This window comes from Mollisia scopiformis, assembly GCF_001500285.1.
Source record: "Mollisia scopiformis unplaced genomic scaffold LY89scaffold_9, whole genome shotgun sequence".
NCBI classification, from domain to species: domain Eukaryota; kingdom Fungi; phylum Ascomycota; class Leotiomycetes; order Helotiales; family Mollisiaceae; genus Mollisia; species Mollisia scopiformis.
The window spans coordinates 597983-614049 of record NW_017263589.1 but is presented as its reverse complement, the minus strand read 5'-3'; the positions used below and the strand labels follow the sequence as shown (position 1 = coordinate 614049).

Genomic DNA, 16067 nt, shown 5'->3' with positions numbered 1-16067 from the left:
GGGTTGGCGCGCTTTCGACCAGACCCCCGCCCACGTTTTCGTTTCCCACATCCAAACCCCAGCCCACTCCAGCCCCCAAACCTTTTCATTGCTGTCAAGATTTAGCTTTATTGTCAAGACCCAAAAAAAAACCCCATCACCAAATCCCCCAAAAATCCTCAGCAGCCCTATCTATCCTCTACCTAGAAAAAAAATAAAATAAAAAAATAAAATATAAAAAATAAAAAAATAAAAAAATAAAAGAAACTTCTTCTAACCCGTAACCCCAAGAGTACCCAACCCCTCTTAAGTTCATTCTGCATTCTTTCTCTAGGTTGATGCTGGGGTTCTTACTCCGAGGGAGGAGGAGGAGGAGGAGGGGGTTTATATACTCAGCTAGATGGGAGATTTGGCTGGGAGTCGCTGGGGAGGATGCGAGGCTGCGAGGTTTGTGGGGCTTGAGGAGTGAATTTTCATTTCTACACATACAGGAAAGAGGAGAAGGGGGGGTTAAGAGCGTGAGAAAGGTTCGCGATGGAGTAGGTGTGGTAGAACTAGTGGTAGTGTGGGAAGAAAGAAACCGAGATGAGAACCTCGACGAGAGAACGAGATGATGAGTAGAGACACTCTATGATGGTTCAGAGATACCTTCAACACCATGCATGTCAAGATCGCGGGCACAGATGAAAAAGGAGAGAAGTCACTCGACCTTCCCTCCTCACCTTCACGTACAAACGATTCACGAAAACACAGAGAAAGATGTTCGAAAAAGGTTCTTCAATACCACCCCGACACCACTAGCTACAGCTACAAAAACTGCCTGCTATTCTGTCTTCTCATCTCTGTATTCTCATCATCATCTCATCTCTCTCCACACCATCCATCAATCAATAACACAAATCTCTACAGCACATCCCAGCACCAATATACTCAAACAATCAATAGTTTGCACTGCATTTCATTTCCACCGCTGCTGTATCTCCGTATCTGCCTGTTCTTCCTTCCAATTCATTCACCAGCTTCAATTTTTCTCTTCTCATTCCCTCTCATCCTCCACTCCAAAGTGAAAGACGCAAGACCAAATTGTAATTTCAATGCGAAGGCAAGAAAGCAGAGAAACCCAAACGCGAGAAGAAGCCAGGGATTAAGAAGGAGGTGTATAGGTGGAAGCTCGTACAAGGAATCGAAGGTAGTAAGATTCGAAGAGTGCTGATATGCTGTGCAAACGCGGAATGCAATGATGATGCAGGGAGGTTTCTGATATGTACTGTTCTGTATTGGGATCGATTTTGCGGAGAAGGAGGTCGAGTCATTTATCGACATGACCTGAAAGAAAAAGGGTTTATTGTTGATAATTCTCTGATCGTGATATTCTCATATGCGATCGTCTCGTTGTATGTGTTTTCGTCTTGGCATCAGCCGTCCAGGTTCAAAAGAGTGTGGTCCAGGATTCCTGATCCAAGAAAAAAAAAAAAAAAGAAGAAGTCTTGCAATCGATCTCTTGCCACTCGAGGCAATCCGATCGAAGGGTAATGCGCGGATGCTAACTCAAAAGTATGCCGATGCAATATGCACGCCAACGCCAGGAGCAAATGGAAAATGTGCCGCTCGATGTTGGAAGATGCAGCGGACTGGAAGAAGTTGTTGATGGGTCAAGGTGACCTGCCGATAGATGAAAAACCCCAAACGCCAGAAAATGCCAGAACGCCATGCCAATGTAAAATATTAGTATGAAACCATACGTCGTGCTTGTGCTCGGTCGTATCCCAGCATTGGGGATGTCATTCCTGTCATCATCAGGTCACTACCAGTTGTCTTGGATCGATTAGGTGCAGTAGGGCTGTCGTCAATCTGGCCTTGGCCGAAAGCAAAAGTCTGGGCTCGGCTCAACTTATTTCGGTTGTGTCGAAGCTTTCCCATCTCCCGTTCACATGTGTATGCATGCTCCTTTGCGTCCATCTCAACGTAATTCTGAGGGAAGCAACGACCTCGGTGTTCAGCAAAGAAAGCACTGTATCCACCATCGAGGATATATACTTCTGGATAAGTAAGCTTTGGGTAGTGCTCAGCATTAGTAGTACGATCCTGTTTTCGTACATGTCGCGCCATGATTGGTGCTCGGTGGGCAGAGTATTCGCAGTGGAAGATTAGAAGGGTCTTGCCCGGAAGACTAGCTTCGAACAATTGACCCGCGAGTAGCTCTTTGTCATTATAGTTGACAGCTCCATCAATATGTCCACCTTCGAACTCGTACTCGAACCGACAGTCAATGACCATACGTTGATCGAATTGGTTGTCGAAGTTTCCATCCAAGACTTGAAGTAGTGTCTCTCGGGTGATCCGAGGAATGCTATCGGGTTGCCCTTCTTGGAAGAAATGTGGCAGCACAGGTTGGTGAAGTTCGTCGACATCCATGACAGTGTTCAAGGTACTGCATGGCTGCTCATCCTTCTTTCCCTTCATGACATCTCCAGGGTGTTCGAACATGCTCAATGATCGTCGAAATTGCTTCCTAGGCCGAATTAACGGATTGGAGGGTCTTCTGGTATGACTACCAATTGGTGAACCATTTCGCATCGAGACACCATTCATGCTTCCGAATGGTCTGCTTGGCTTGGGCGGTAGGTTGGACACCGAAGGACTGTTGGCAGATTGAGGTCTGCGCTCCTGTGGTGGGGATTCCATGAAACACTCTCCGAGAGACATTGAGGTCGATGTCGACAATTTGCTACTTCCAGCACCAAAGCGGAAGGGAGGCAATTGATCGGGATTTCGAGAGGGCAAGGTATTCGTGGAGTATCCCTTGGTTCGGCTGAGAGTTGGTCGAATTAATGTACTCTTCCGTCGCCTGGAAAATAAATTAGTAAATTAGCATGTCTGTGCATGGAATGCGTAATTTGACTTACTCTGCGCCGTAAGAGGGTTTTGGAGCCTCTAAAAAGGCCGGCCGAGGCGGTGATGATGGCATCACAATCTCTTCTGTTGGGGTGTGACCTGGTGTAGGTGATTGGATGTCAATCTGTGCAAAGAATGGTTGCTTGTGAGGCAACGGAGAGATATCCATCATTTCGTTCAATGGTCCTGGGGAAGATGACGGCAACGGAGGAGTTGTGACAGATTCTGTATCTTGTTAACATCTCCTGCATATTTCCTCAGCGTGCAATCCTTACCCCGAAGATCAATTGTTCCAAACAGGTTCGATGTGAAGAGCGATCGTCGAGGGGTGGGTAGTTGAGGGCTAGACCATTATCAGCAATGCATGCAAACAGACGAGAAGACTACCAACCTCATATCAATGTGAAAGTTCTGTGAAAGATCTGCCGCCAGACTAGCTGTGGGAGAAGATCCACGGACAGGCTTCATCTGGAAATAGTCTGGCTTGCTGGGTCTCTTCATACTGAGGTCCCGGAAATTGAATGCACCAGGACCAAACGCGCTGCCGGATAGATGTGCATGTGGATGCGAGGTATACATGTCGTTACGGCCCCAAGCTGGCATGAAAGAGGGTGCCTGCATGGCTGCCAGAGGTGATGATGCCTCCATAATGAATGTTGACGATAGTATCGTGGGTATTACTGTCGGAGCTTCGCAGTATATTCAATTGACTCTTGCTCGAGATGGATTCCGCTGCAGGGAATTGATTCCGAGGTCAATTGATCGCGATGCTCGAAGATAGCTGGACTCAGAGACGACGGCGATTGGGGGTGGCAAGTCCAATGGTCGTGCAATGCAACTGAGCGCAGAGTCCGACGTCGAGAGGTTCAGTTCTGACTGATCGTATACATCGAGGCTCTGCGGAAGTGAATGCTCTCCTTCTGTTCCTGTGCCTGTCTGTGCCCGCGCGGAGAATTGGTCGAGGCGTTATCCTGTGTGGTTAGTAAGGCTCGTTGTCGAGAATGTACATGGAAAGGCTGGGAGGCCTTTCTCGATGTCAATACTCGCAAGAGGAGTTGAGATGAAGATGGATGAGGTTGGCGGCGAGGGCGAGGGCGAGGGCGAGGAGAAGTGAGGTGAGGATAGAAGAGCAAACGGGGGATGGAATGGTTTTGTGTGGTTTCCCTGGCACTGGTGGTGGTTTGGGCCTGGGATGTGAGAGCAAGGGCATGCATGGATCTTTTGGTGGGTGGAGGGAAGAGTGGATAGTGGATTTTCAGCGCTTCAGCGCTGGGTGGTGAAGGTTTGTTGTCGGGGCGATTTCCTTGAGGTCGCTGCTGCTGCTGCTGCTGCTGTCGCCCGGTCGAACTTTAGCCTCGTTTACAACCAGGAAGAGCGGGGATTTGGCCTGGACGGGTACTGGACCAGACGGAGGAAGCGGAACCACTGCGGACGGCCAGCCAGCAGGTGCAGAGCAGAGCAGCGTATAAAAGCGGTGCGGAAGCGTGCAGAAAGCTGCAGCTGTGTTCCTGGCTGATGAGGATTATTATTCTGGGCCACCACCGACAAGGGCAGCTCGTGAGCGCCTCCAACCCTGGTCGAGAGCGGATGCGAGTGATGTGTGAGGTATTCGATGGTGAATTCTTGTGAATGATGAAAGAGAACGGTCTCCCCAAAGGTCACACTAAACGCACAAAAAGCAAGGCAATTGAACAACTTCGGATGGGAATTCCTTGTTTTATTGTGCATCTTTTCACTCACCACCTCTTCTCGTCTATATCGCATTTGCAGTTATATCGTCATGCAAGACACACCTCAGCCATATGTCTTGCTTGCTTGACGACTGGCATTTCCAGAAGAAGCTCGACCAAACCTTCCTTTCCAAAAGCAATTCTGCTGGACCTGACACGGCTTCCCAGCAGAGCCAAGAAAATGAATGTCTGGGATGGTCTCGGCTCGTACACGCTGACTTGCTGAGCGTTTGATGATTATAGACCGGGTTGGCAGCTGCTATAGAGTGTTCGTGAAGAGAATCGCCAGGAAGGAGAAGAAAGGACCACCCCCCCCCGCGATGTCTGTGAGCAGCGTCTGTGAGTCTTTTATCCGGTGCACTGCACAGCACAGCACACGAGCTCAAAGCACAGCGAAAAGGAGTACAGTACGAGTACCGAAGATACGGCAGACAGGTAAACGCTCGAGGTTTCGAGTCTCACGATGCCACCGGCTCCAGCTTTGAGCCTTTTCGCCATCCATCTCCAATCCGCCCGTTTCAGTCGGAGGAGGGAAGAGATGATGGCTGCTTGATCGCTCTCCAGGTTCCGTGTCGCATCCCATCTTTCGTCGATGTGCAGTCATGATTGCCCAAGTGGTGCTGATGTGAGGTGATGTGATGCACTGCACATCTCAAACCTCACCCCGCATAATTTTTCCTGCGCTGCAGCTTCTTGCCCCGGTGGACGCGATGTCAATATTTACAAACGCGTCTCCCATACTCCATCACAACGAAGCTTGACATCATCGCATCTCAACTCCAGCTTCCCTCTTCCAGCTTTCTCGCAACCGCATTCAAATCTGGGCAGCCAATAGTCTCACATTTATCCCTTTTCCAGAATAAAATAGTCATCGTCCAGCGTGTCGCCCTGGAAAGACAGACCGCGGGCCATCAATCATAATAATGGCAGCGGCAAAGTCAACTAAGGGCGGGGATCCCTTCACTTCACGTAAACTCGGTTACTGCCAGTGCCAACGAACAACTCGGCGAGCAAGCGCGGAAAGAAAAGAAACCACACTTTCAACCATCCACTCACAAACTTCAACCCAGAATGATGATCCCAAACTCAGGGCCGCCCTCTTAAAATAAAACTAAATTCGGAATTACAATCGATCAGCTGTCTTTCCCATCTCGTGGTTGTTGCTGCACGAAATAATCATCGTAACCGCCTTTCTCTCCAACACCACTGGAGCGGTGAAGGTGCCCCAGCCAACGACCCGACCTCACTGCACGCTTATCGGAAATACCGGTCCTCTCTCCATTTCCCCAGCCAATCTGCAGCTTCAGACACGCGCGGTCTCAGGAATCAGCTCAATCAGCTCAGCCTCAAGTACTGGGTCCTAGTTCTGGTCTGGTCAGCGAGCAAGCGGGTGGAAGAAGTTCTGGATCTCGATTCATAATCGAGCCAAACGGGGAGGACAACGATTCAGCTTGTAATTTGCCAACGATGGCGACGGCTTCCTTACCAGCAGAGCGGGAATGCTTCGCAAACCCATCCATCATACGATTGCCTCTTTCTCATTTGACAAACGGACAGACACGTTCATCTCATCCGCCATCCGCTGGCAAGCTTCAACCATGAATACACGCGCGAGCAAGCAACAAGCATCACCATGTCTAAATCCTCCTCCCCGTCCGTCCCAAACAAGCAAGCCATCTTTTCCTCCGCCTCCAAAAACAGCAATCCCTCCCATGCCACCATCCATCAGACCAAGGACCGGCCCCTGCTGATCATTATCCCGTCTCCGTTCATCTGCCCTATGAAACGCCCACGCCAGGATCCCGAGTCAACTCTCCGAGCACGCTGTGCGCGATCCCTCACTTTCTTCTCGATGCGTCTAATTCTTCTCTGACATCATGCTTAACTCTAGTTTGTTTCTTGAGTAAGTAGAGTGGAAAAGATGAATCGTGGGTTTGCCCCTCTCATGAATCCAAGAACTAGGAGTCAGGTTTGACGCGAGGTTTGTTTACATAACAACACGTCCCAGAAATCAAGAATCCGGATCTCATCTCATCTCATCTCACCAAGAAAAAAACGGGATCGAAATCACGATTGAGGAAAAAGAAAAATGGTCGAACGCACTCACGAACGCACTCAATCCAATGAGGAAGGAAATTTGACCCCGCTGCACTGTAAGCAACGTGAGCAGAGGGGTGGTACTGCTGTTCTTTCGGGAATTCTCGGTTCCTGCTGTGCTCTGTCCTCGGTGATGGATGGAGACGTGTTTGTTTACTTCTTGGCGAGCAAGGATTGCGCGATGTCACGGGATGGGTGATCGACGTTTGACAGCTCGAGTCGAGCTCGAATTTCGCCATCATCAGCTTCGATGGAACATCTCATTGTTCTATTCCAAGCTTGAACATTTGAAAGCTTCCTTTTTACATTCCTTCCATCTCCCAACTCACACTCTTTCTTCTCATTTCCATTTTCCATCTCTCATCATCTCATCTCCTTCTGACAGCAACCGTTGCCCAGCCATAACCCTCCCCGTCAAGTCCCCATTGCCCTGCATGCAGCAACAGTCACCTCGCCTCGTTTCAGCACCCAGCAAGCAGCTGCAGAAAAGAAACCCCGGAAGAAACCTCACCACTCACTCACTTCCCTTCAAATCCAGGCCAGGCCAGGGTAGCTTTTTTCCTCGTACCCCGCCAACGGAGCTCTACCAAAGAAGGTAGAGGACGTCAATGCGGCAGCTTACTCGAATCCGAATCCTTCACCACCAGGCCTGAGGATGAATGATGGTTCAAACACTGGCGTTAAACATCGACAGGCCGTGCGAGCGAGGCGGCATTATTTAGTACAGTAAAGTACAGTAGGGAAGGGGAAGAGCTCCCTGAAGCTGTTACCCCGCGAAGGGAGGAGCTGGCTGCAGGAACTGGTAGGGAGGAAAAGAGGTCTAGGTGAGGGGCGGATTTCATGCTTATGCTTTGCTGCGGATGGATGTATGCGGGCGGTACGGCGGATGTATGTGAGTGAGATAGGGAGTGCATGAAAGTTTCGTGCATAAGGCAGATAGGTAAGTAAGGTGTCTGTCAGCCTGTATCTGCTGCTGTTGTCAGCCTGAAGTAGGTAGCTCCCATCCGGTTCCAGTCAGTTTGTCCTCGGGCAAGGTGATGAAGCTTCAGAATATGTAGACCCCATTTCTGTACATTTCTCTGCACATCTAGCTATTGAGAAGAAAAACTCCTCACGTCTCCTGTCTATCTCTCTCTATCTCAGTGGAAAGAAACTTCACATTTCCTCTGACTCATCCCTCCTCCAGCTAACTAACTACTTCGAGACTTCAATGCGAAGCTCTCCCCACATCCATCCTCATTCCTGCGTTCCTGCAATGCAAGCTCACCCGATGTTTCGGCACCGGAGGTAGGCGTGTCCTGCACTCTGGATCCACTGTTTGTGGGGTGAGCAGGAACTTCGTGTGTTCGCTTGGTGAGTTTGTTTTGAGAGAGGTGAGAGAGAAGGATTTGTTTGCAGTTTTTCGAGCGAGGAGATGGATAGATGCTTGTGATGGGCGGAGAAGAGTGAGTAAGTAGGTAAGTATTGTTTGGGAGGAGATGTTGAGGGCACGTGATTTTGGAGAATCTCTTGGGCTGAGACTTTGATTACTTTGGAAGGGGAATGTGTTGGTTTGAGGAGGTTGGTCTTGCTGTTTAGTTCCTGCTACTTAACCTTGCCATCTCTTCCCCATATTTCCAAATGTTCTTTCCCAATCTAAATAATCCACGTGCTTTGATTCCCCCCCCCCCCCACCCTCAAGCATCCCATCACTTCACTGTCCCACTGTAGGTTTGTTTAATGTCACTGCACCATCCATACCTATAAACCCAATTAAACTAATTACATATCATTGCTCAATTATTTGCAGATTCCACCTTGCAGCTCGATAGTTCTGAGTGTCATTAAAGCGAATCTCAACAACGAAGCTTAAAGCACAGGTCTCCGGAGGTACTACATTCACTGACAAGGAACGAGATATATATATATACCCTCGCATTCCCTGCCCTAGAGTTTTACTATACTACAGTATGCTTGCGGATTTGATTCCAGTCACGGACGTTTTGTAAGGGGTTAGTGTCTATGTTCCGGGAGTTCGATGACTTGCTGTGATGCTACGAGATTTGGTTTGGTTGTTTTTTTGTGGTTAATTTTTTTTTTTTTTTTTTTTTTGGCGTTGTTATTTTCGAAGAATATGATGTTGTTCGGTCGTTGTTAACATTTCTGTAATGTTACTCGGTACTTATTGTTTCAATGGTGCTCATTGACTAATTTGATTTTGGACTTTGGGAAGTTGAAATACGAGGTGAATCGATCCTACCCCACACGGTGTCGGAGGTGTATTCACCACGTAAGTAAATCAGGTATACGTATATATAGATGGCTTAGTCTCTCGGGATTGCGTCCTGCTAGGAACAATAGGTTGCCTCTTATCTGTTCCACTGTTGGTGAGCCCGAGAATGTAGAAGCGCGCCGGTGTTGTTGGACCTTTGTTTTGAGTTCTAAACTTTCTAGAGGCTGCGAAAGCTTTGTTGTTTTACTGTCAACCTTTCTGCCTTGCTGTCATTCTGTCATGGGGGAAATCATCTAGTCTCTTCGTTTACTATCAATAACTCTACACCATCCGCTACATCTATCATCCCCCAGAAATAATCAAAGGCCTTAAACTTCTCCATTCATATTTTAACAGTCAGTGAACCGGCTATAGCGTCTTCTTGAGTCGAGAGAACAGGAATACTGCAGTGCTATTTGAAGGTGGTTCATGTTTAAATCGTGCGAGAAGAAGGCTGTTTTTATACCTGGGTTTCGAATTCGGTGGCGGATTAAGCAGGCCTTTTTTTTCACTGATCTTTTGCGGTGCGTTGAATAGTGAATCTTTTCTGGAAACGTGTATACTTTAAGATATCAAACCACAACGTTTATAGTCGTGTGAATATTGCTTTAAGGGAAAGTGCTATTACTATGATGCCTTTGATATTTTGCTGTCTATTTTTTTATGTTATTGATTCCGCCATTAGAGGAATTATGTCGTTTTTTTGGTTGTTGTGGCAAACTCTGCATGCAGTAATTACCGTATTTTATCACCTCCGAAAATAATCAAGAATTTCCAAGGTTAGATTTGTCCATCGACATGTTAGCAATCAGTGGACAAAGTCTAATACAAGAATTCGACAATAGCCAATAAGTTAATAAAAAAACACACTATTTAATATTTCCGCAACAAAGAACCCATCCGCAACGGCATCACATAGCCGTATTTAGCACCATATCCAGCGCGAAGCCTGGGCCCGGACGAAACGGGATCTAAGCTCATACTATACTATCTTTGGCTGCATCAAATGACGCAGAAGCTGGAGACGAGACGAGACGAGGATTAACATACGCGACTCGAACCGAGATCTAAGATAATCTGCTAGCTCTTTTCGAAAGGTGGTGTTTTTCGCTGATGTTTAGAATTGAAGAGGCGGGGTCAGAGTTTATGTAGATTCTGTGGATCGTGTTGGAGACTTAGGAAAAGGGTTCGAGAGAGAGAGCTTGTCTTTAGATTCACACTTGGCTCTGAGGTGTTTGCTCGCGTATTTTCGACTATTATTGAAACCATTTGAATAACCCCCAGAAACACGGACAGAACGACCAACACGGAATTCAAGTGTTTGGAGAGATAATGAACTCATGCGACTCAATAGGAAAGGAACACCAAAGCCGCATTTGGTCGGATGAGAGTGGGAATTAAATAGCACTTCTTGGAATATATGAGTTCCCGAGAATTGCTGGACACTGACAAGTACCAGGGGCGTCTGTCTGGCTTTGGGGAAATGTGTTGTGCTTGGCCGCGCGTGATTTATGAGTTGTGAACCATCATGAAATGAGAAGTGAGGGATCGGACGTTGATAGTGATGGTGGATGTTGGCAGTTGAACACGGGTGACAGCAGAATATTGTAGGATATCGGATGAAAGTATAAAATGCCTCCGTGCCTTGATGAAGAATCAAGGAACAGCTGAAAGTGGAAAATTCTACCCGACTAATTCCGCTGTACGATGTATGTTCACTAGACCAGACCTAGTCAAAGCATTGTGTCTGGTATGCTTTGGAAGTTCAAACTCTTTTTTCGATACCTTTAGCGACAATTATTTTTTCAAATTGTTGCCATTGTGCCATCCTGCGGTTTGGTTGGCTTGTGGTCCTGGTGATTTTGGGAGTTGGGCGTTGTCGGTCTGGATCTTTTGTCGTTAACGTTTATTTAACGTTGTTTGGAAGTTGTATTTCTTTTCATTCTTAATAGTTAGCGATCAAGCATTGCTGCAATGCATAGTAAGTTTTGAATTGCAAAAGATTATCCTCATTTGTCATTAGTGCCATGCTCACCAAAAGCCTCCACAGCGAAAAAAAAATAATTATCATGCTTTGTTCGTGATGAGTGCTCTAGGCGCTACTTGCGGCTGACGGTTGACACCGCAAAAATATTGGCCTTTTTGCAAAACATAGCATGAAAGTTCTACGAGATCGAGGATGGTCAACAAAACTACAAAAAGCAATGGAATTACGTTCAAGTGAAGGATATCGTCCTCACATTCTAAATGATGCTCAATATAGTATAATCTTTCAACACCACACTTTCACGTCCTCACCTTAATACACCTCCACACTAAACATCTACAACTACCACCCAGGCTTCTCTTCCTCCCCACTCACGTCATATCCACATCCTCACCACTATTCGAGCTCTCATAACTCGGCTCCGGCGTCACAGGCTCCTCACCCAAAAACCTCGGACTAGGAATCGGCTCCCCAGGGAAAGCAAGCGGATCAACAACCTCCCACACATCCCTCATCCCCATCCTATTAACCATCTCCCCCTCTCCCCCAACCTCACTAAAATAATTCCCCTGCACCGGCGGTCTCTGTCTCCGTCCCCTCCGGAACAACAACCCACCACTCCGCGGATCCGGACTCATGGCTGGAAAATCCTCATAATACTGATACGCCCTCAACTCCGGATCCCGCGCTCTCAACGTCGTGTTCGGCATTACGAATGCTTGCAGGGCATTGGGACCTGTCCCGCCTCCAGGTAACACATTCGGACCCAACAATGCCTCGCCGCCTGGACCCGGCGGCGGGATAGGTGGGATGGTGCCCGGAGGTGGTTTTGGGGTGGGCCCACGTGGAGGCACGGAGTTGAGGCCGTCGTAAAGATCAATCATCTGGTCGCAGATACCAGATAAAGTAGCAGCCCTCATTCGCTGGGCGGGATTCCAGATGAGGAGGGCGCAGAGTGTTGTGATGAATTTGGCGCTGTAGGGACATTGGATGGGGGATAAGAGGAGTTTGGGGTCTCCTACTACTTCTGATTTCTGTTAGTTGGATTTACAGAGAGAAGAGAAAGACGTACCGAGCGGTTTTCCATTGAAAGAGTGCAGGAATGTAGGCATATCTGGGTCGGGGGTGTTTTTTCTGCATATTAAGCGGTAGATGATGGATCCTATGCCCCACATGTTTAATTTTGCGCTCATATCTCTGTTTTGGTGTTCTGGGTACCGTTGTTCCTAATTTGCATCAGTAACCCTCCAAATACCCTTGAGAAGGCAACGCACGGGAGCAAACCATCCTGGCGTTGCTCTATCAACTGCATTTCCTATCCAAACATTCATTGCTCGTTGAGCCCTGGTAGAAGGTTCAAACTGCGACATCCCGAAATCCGTCAATTTGAGCATAGGAAATCGTTGATGATACGCCTGATCCTTTGGCCCCACCAAAACATTCTCCAACTTAAGATCAAAATGAATAATCTTCTTCCCTACACCGACCACAAATTAACTCCATCTCTCCTCCCAAAGAAGAGGAAACTCACCCCAACTAATATTCGGCACAGTAACAAACTCACTCCCGGTCTCCAACACCAAAACAGCCCTAACCAAACACCCCATCATCCTCCACAATACCTCCTCAGGAATAACCTTCCTCCTATTCTCATCCCCTTCCCTATATTTATCCTTCCACCCCGCCAAATCGCCTCCCTCCACATATTCAATATACATCCTCCCCACCATCCTCGCATCATCCACCTCCCCATCATCCTCATCAAACGGCAACGCATCAAACGTATCCTCGCCCGTAGCTCCCGTGCCCATAACCCTCTCAAATGCCTTATACAGCTTCACCACATGTTTCGTCCCAGTACCGGTCAACATGCGCAACAATCGCGATTCGTTGGCGAGTTCGTTGACACCCTCGGCGAATACTTGTTTCACGACCATATGGGAGGGCACCCGGGGGTTAGAGCCGACGTGTTTGAAGAGTCCGACGGCGCCGGAACCCGTTGCCGCGAGCACTTTGACGGGTGTCCATTGGGTCGCGGGCAGATCGGGCCAGGTGGAACTGCGGTCGAGCCAGGCGAATTGGCGGGGTTTGGTTAGGAAGGTTGATGTGTTGAAGGGGTAAGGGTCTGGAGGATTGGGGCCTGCCATTTTCGGAGAGTTGGTGATGTGTTGGAGACTGAAGTGTGGTATGGGAGAGTGTTTTTGAATTTGGAGGACGAATTGTGGAGTTGTGAAGGACAAAGAAAATTGATAATGTTGATTGTGTGAGACAAAGAGAGGAAGCAATGAGAGATCTGCAAACAATTAGTATATATTTCTAGTTGAGGAACAAAGAAAGCAACAATACGATGAAGGCAGACGGCACCAGGAACATTGTGAGAAATTGAGAATCACGTGTGTCTCCTTTCAAGCGTGTCCCAAAAAGGAAGTGTAAGCGAATAAAATACTAGTCTTGCTTTCATGAGAGAATAACGAACTATAGATGACAAAAGAAGATTGGACCTCCTGGGACTGGTACAGGAAATAACCAACATATATCGGAAACCTTGATAAGAACAACACATGAACGAGGAAGTCAGTCCGAATTCGATGTGCCACTTGGCGTCCAAAGGATCTAACGAGAAGGAAGAAGAACGGTGTCACAAATTGATCTTGACTGTATGATCATTTATGTCCGACATACTTGTCAGCTCTTAATCGATCATCAATAAATCCAAGGCCCATTCATCAACGTAGCCCTGAAATCTTCATCACCCGGCTGACTATACTTCGGCAACCCCACATACCCATTCAACCAATCAAGCACCGTCTTATGCCAGACCAAACTATTCTCCGCATTCAAAACCCAATGATTTTCATCCGGGAAGCTCAAGAATTTACTCGGAACACCCTTCGTTTGCAGAATATTAAAAGCTGCCAATCCCTCCGCAATCGGTAACCTGTAATCCAACTCATTATGTACGATCAGTTGAGGAGTAGCCCATTGATCGGTGTGATTTGCAGGATTCCAGCGCGCGTAGTTATCCCAGTTCTCCCAGAGCGTACCGTTGAAATCGTGTTGCATGAACCAGAGTTCTTCGGATGAGTATTGGGATAGCGTGTTGAAGGACCCATCATGGGCGAAGATGGCTTTCATTTTTCGACCCAAGTCGTGGCCTTGGATCCAGTACATCATGTAGCCTCCATACGAGGCCCCAAGAGCCATCGAGCGGTTGGTGTCTACATATGGAATATTTTCGGAGATGTAATCCCAGCCAAGGACGAGATCATTGTAAGGACGACCGCCCCACTGGTTCTGGATCCCATCGGTTAGGTTCTGGCCGAAGCCGAAAGAGCCGGTAGGGTTGAAGGCTGCAACGACATAGCCTTGTTCGGCGTAAACCATCATGTTCCAGCGGGTGGACCAGGCGTCGTCTGTTGAGCCTTGAGGTCCGCCGTGAACGTAGAAAGCGAGCGGGTAAGTTTCATTCTCGTTGAAGAAGGATGGTCGAATGATCCATGTGTGTACCAAGTAATCACCATCGCCTTTGTAGAAGGCTTCAGAAACTTGGCTCTTGGATAGACCGTAATTAGTACCGTTGCCGAGATTTGCAGACATTAAATTGATACCGGAAGAAGCATTCGTTGCAGCTGACGCAGTAGGGTCGACGGCGAAGTAAAGCGAGTTGTCAATGAAGCTCGTACTGCTGATGAGCAGTTTATCATTGCCTAAAAACCTCACATCTGAAACTGCGCCGTCCTTGAAGATTAAGTTTGGAAGCTCAGTTGCTTCTCTAGGATCAGCTGGAAGACTGAACAATCTCACACGAGCATAGTCCTCAGCTTCCGCATAGATCGTCTTCCCATCTTGACTCCAGAAGACTGCTCCTGGACTTCGATCCCAAGCTCCGAGCCCATCCTCTGAAGAATAGAACTCGGTTGCTGTAAGGTCCTTTGTGACGTCCGAAACTAAGAAGATTCGATTTTTGTCGCTCTCATACGAGATGCCTTTTTGACGGACGAAAGCAATGGACGGAGCACAAGGCGAGAACACAACTCCATCTGATGCACCCTCGATGCCAGGAGTGCTGACAATTTGGGGTTCAGGTGCTGGCTCTTGGAATGTGGTTAATGGAACAAAGTAGACATCCGACTTTGTGGTTGTGGCCTGGTTCAGGGTGATGTCCTTGGCGATGAAGGCAAGTCCATAAGTGGAGATGTCGTAACTTCTGCATTTTAGTATGTTGTCTAACGCGAGTGACGGCGATCTTACTCATCTGTGCCACCAAATGGCGGGGTAGGCGACTCCATACCAGTGCCATTGAGAGCATTGACTGGATCGCCAAGTGTATAGCCTGCAGTCCCGTTCGTTGTCGTGGCTGAAAGTGTGGTGTACCAGATGCTGTTTCTTTGGGGTGTGAGGTCTATCACGGGTCAATAAGCGTAATGGATTCTGGTGTAAGCTATACTCACAGGTATCCCAATGTCGGACGAAGATCTGGGTATACATTCTGCCCGTCGAGACCGGCGTCTCCGCCAGTGCCGAATTATATAATGTGCCATTCGGAGCAGCTGTGCCAGAAAATGCGACACCAAAAGTGCCGTTGCTGATCTCAACAAGTTTGATACCACTGATTGAACCTGGTACAGAACCAGCAGATATTGGTCTGAAATTGTCAGCTATGCTGTTAAACTTGAAGAGGTATCTTTTACTCAGCACTCGGTGCCGTTGCATCACCAACCAATAAACTCATGGTCCCGTCATCCTCAGATACAGTCCACAATATGGTATTTCCGTCACCTAACCAGGTAGCTTCACCAATGGCGCTGGAATTGGTGAAAAGCCAGGATGTGCCATTTAATATGTCCATGAGATAAAGACCATGAGCATTTTTATGAGTCTCGAAACTATGAGTGGAAAGTGTATACAGTGCCAGCGTCCCTTCAGAATTGGGTAATGCAGTGCCTCGCCGTGGGGCGCTGAGCATAGCTTCTGGCGTAAACTTTGTGGAATTTGTGGCATTGACAGCAAAGAGACCCGAAAGCAACAGAAAAACGATCGCCAGAGGCGACAATATGGAAACCGCCATTGGAACAAGATTCCGAGAGAAAATAGGAGAATTGTCGCACACTTGCACAACCAGGTACGA

General features: G+C 47.9%; 5 protein-coding genes across 5 annotated transcripts; 2 read left to right on the top strand and 3 right to left on the bottom strand.

Moving 5' to 3' along the window:
- Nucleotides 1-419: 419 nt before the first annotated feature.
- On the top strand, nucleotides 420-1274 carry LY89DRAFT_502079 (uncharacterized protein). The gene has a single exon (XM_018207972.1). It carries the CDS (start codon nucleotides 638-640, stop codon nucleotides 1190-1192), a length of 555 nt encoding a protein of 184 aa, XP_018073035.1. The 5' UTR covers nucleotides 420-637; the 3' UTR covers nucleotides 1193-1274.
- Nucleotides 1275-1704: 430 nt separating this feature from the next.
- Nucleotides 1705-3453, bottom strand: LY89DRAFT_582573 (Rhodanese-like protein; the record flags this gene model as incomplete). Its single annotated transcript, XM_018209173.1, has 4 exons — nucleotides 1705-2827; nucleotides 2886-3099; nucleotides 3150-3217; nucleotides 3266-3453. The coding sequence occupies 4 exons, from the start codon at nucleotides 3451-3453 to the stop codon at nucleotides 1705-1707; spliced, it is 1593 nt and encodes a 530-aa protein (XP_018073034.1).
- A 3143-nt stretch (nucleotides 3454-6596) lies between these two features.
- Nucleotides 6597-7340, top strand: LY89DRAFT_502071 (uncharacterized protein). Its single transcript, XM_018207971.1, has one exon. The coding sequence runs from the start codon at nucleotides 6839-6841 to the stop codon at nucleotides 7298-7300; it is 462 nt and encodes a 153-aa protein (XP_018073033.1). The 5' UTR covers nucleotides 6597-6838; the 3' UTR covers nucleotides 7301-7340.
- Nucleotides 7341-11211: 3871 nt separating this feature from the next.
- On the bottom strand, nucleotides 11212-13364 carry LY89DRAFT_501932 (kinase-like protein). The gene is made up of 4 exons (XM_018207969.1): nucleotides 12471-13364; nucleotides 12214-12416; nucleotides 12012-12165; nucleotides 11212-11966 (listed from the first exon to the last, which is right to left on the bottom strand). The coding sequence occupies exons 1-4, from the start codon at nucleotides 13084-13086 to the stop codon at nucleotides 11311-11313; spliced, it is 1629 nt and encodes a 542-aa protein (XP_018073032.1). The 5' UTR covers nucleotides 13087-13364; the 3' UTR covers nucleotides 11212-11310.
- A 278-nt stretch (nucleotides 13365-13642) lies between these two features.
- Nucleotides 13643-16007, bottom strand: LY89DRAFT_706369 (dipeptidyl-peptidase-like protein V; the record flags this gene model as incomplete). The annotated part of the gene is made up of 4 exons (XM_018217520.1): nucleotides 13643-15146; nucleotides 15191-15341; nucleotides 15391-15584; nucleotides 15631-16007. 4 exons carry the CDS (start codon nucleotides 16005-16007, stop codon nucleotides 13643-13645), a joined length of 2226 nt encoding a protein of 741 aa, XP_018073031.1.
- Between the last annotated feature and the right edge of the window lie 60 nt (nucleotides 16008-16067).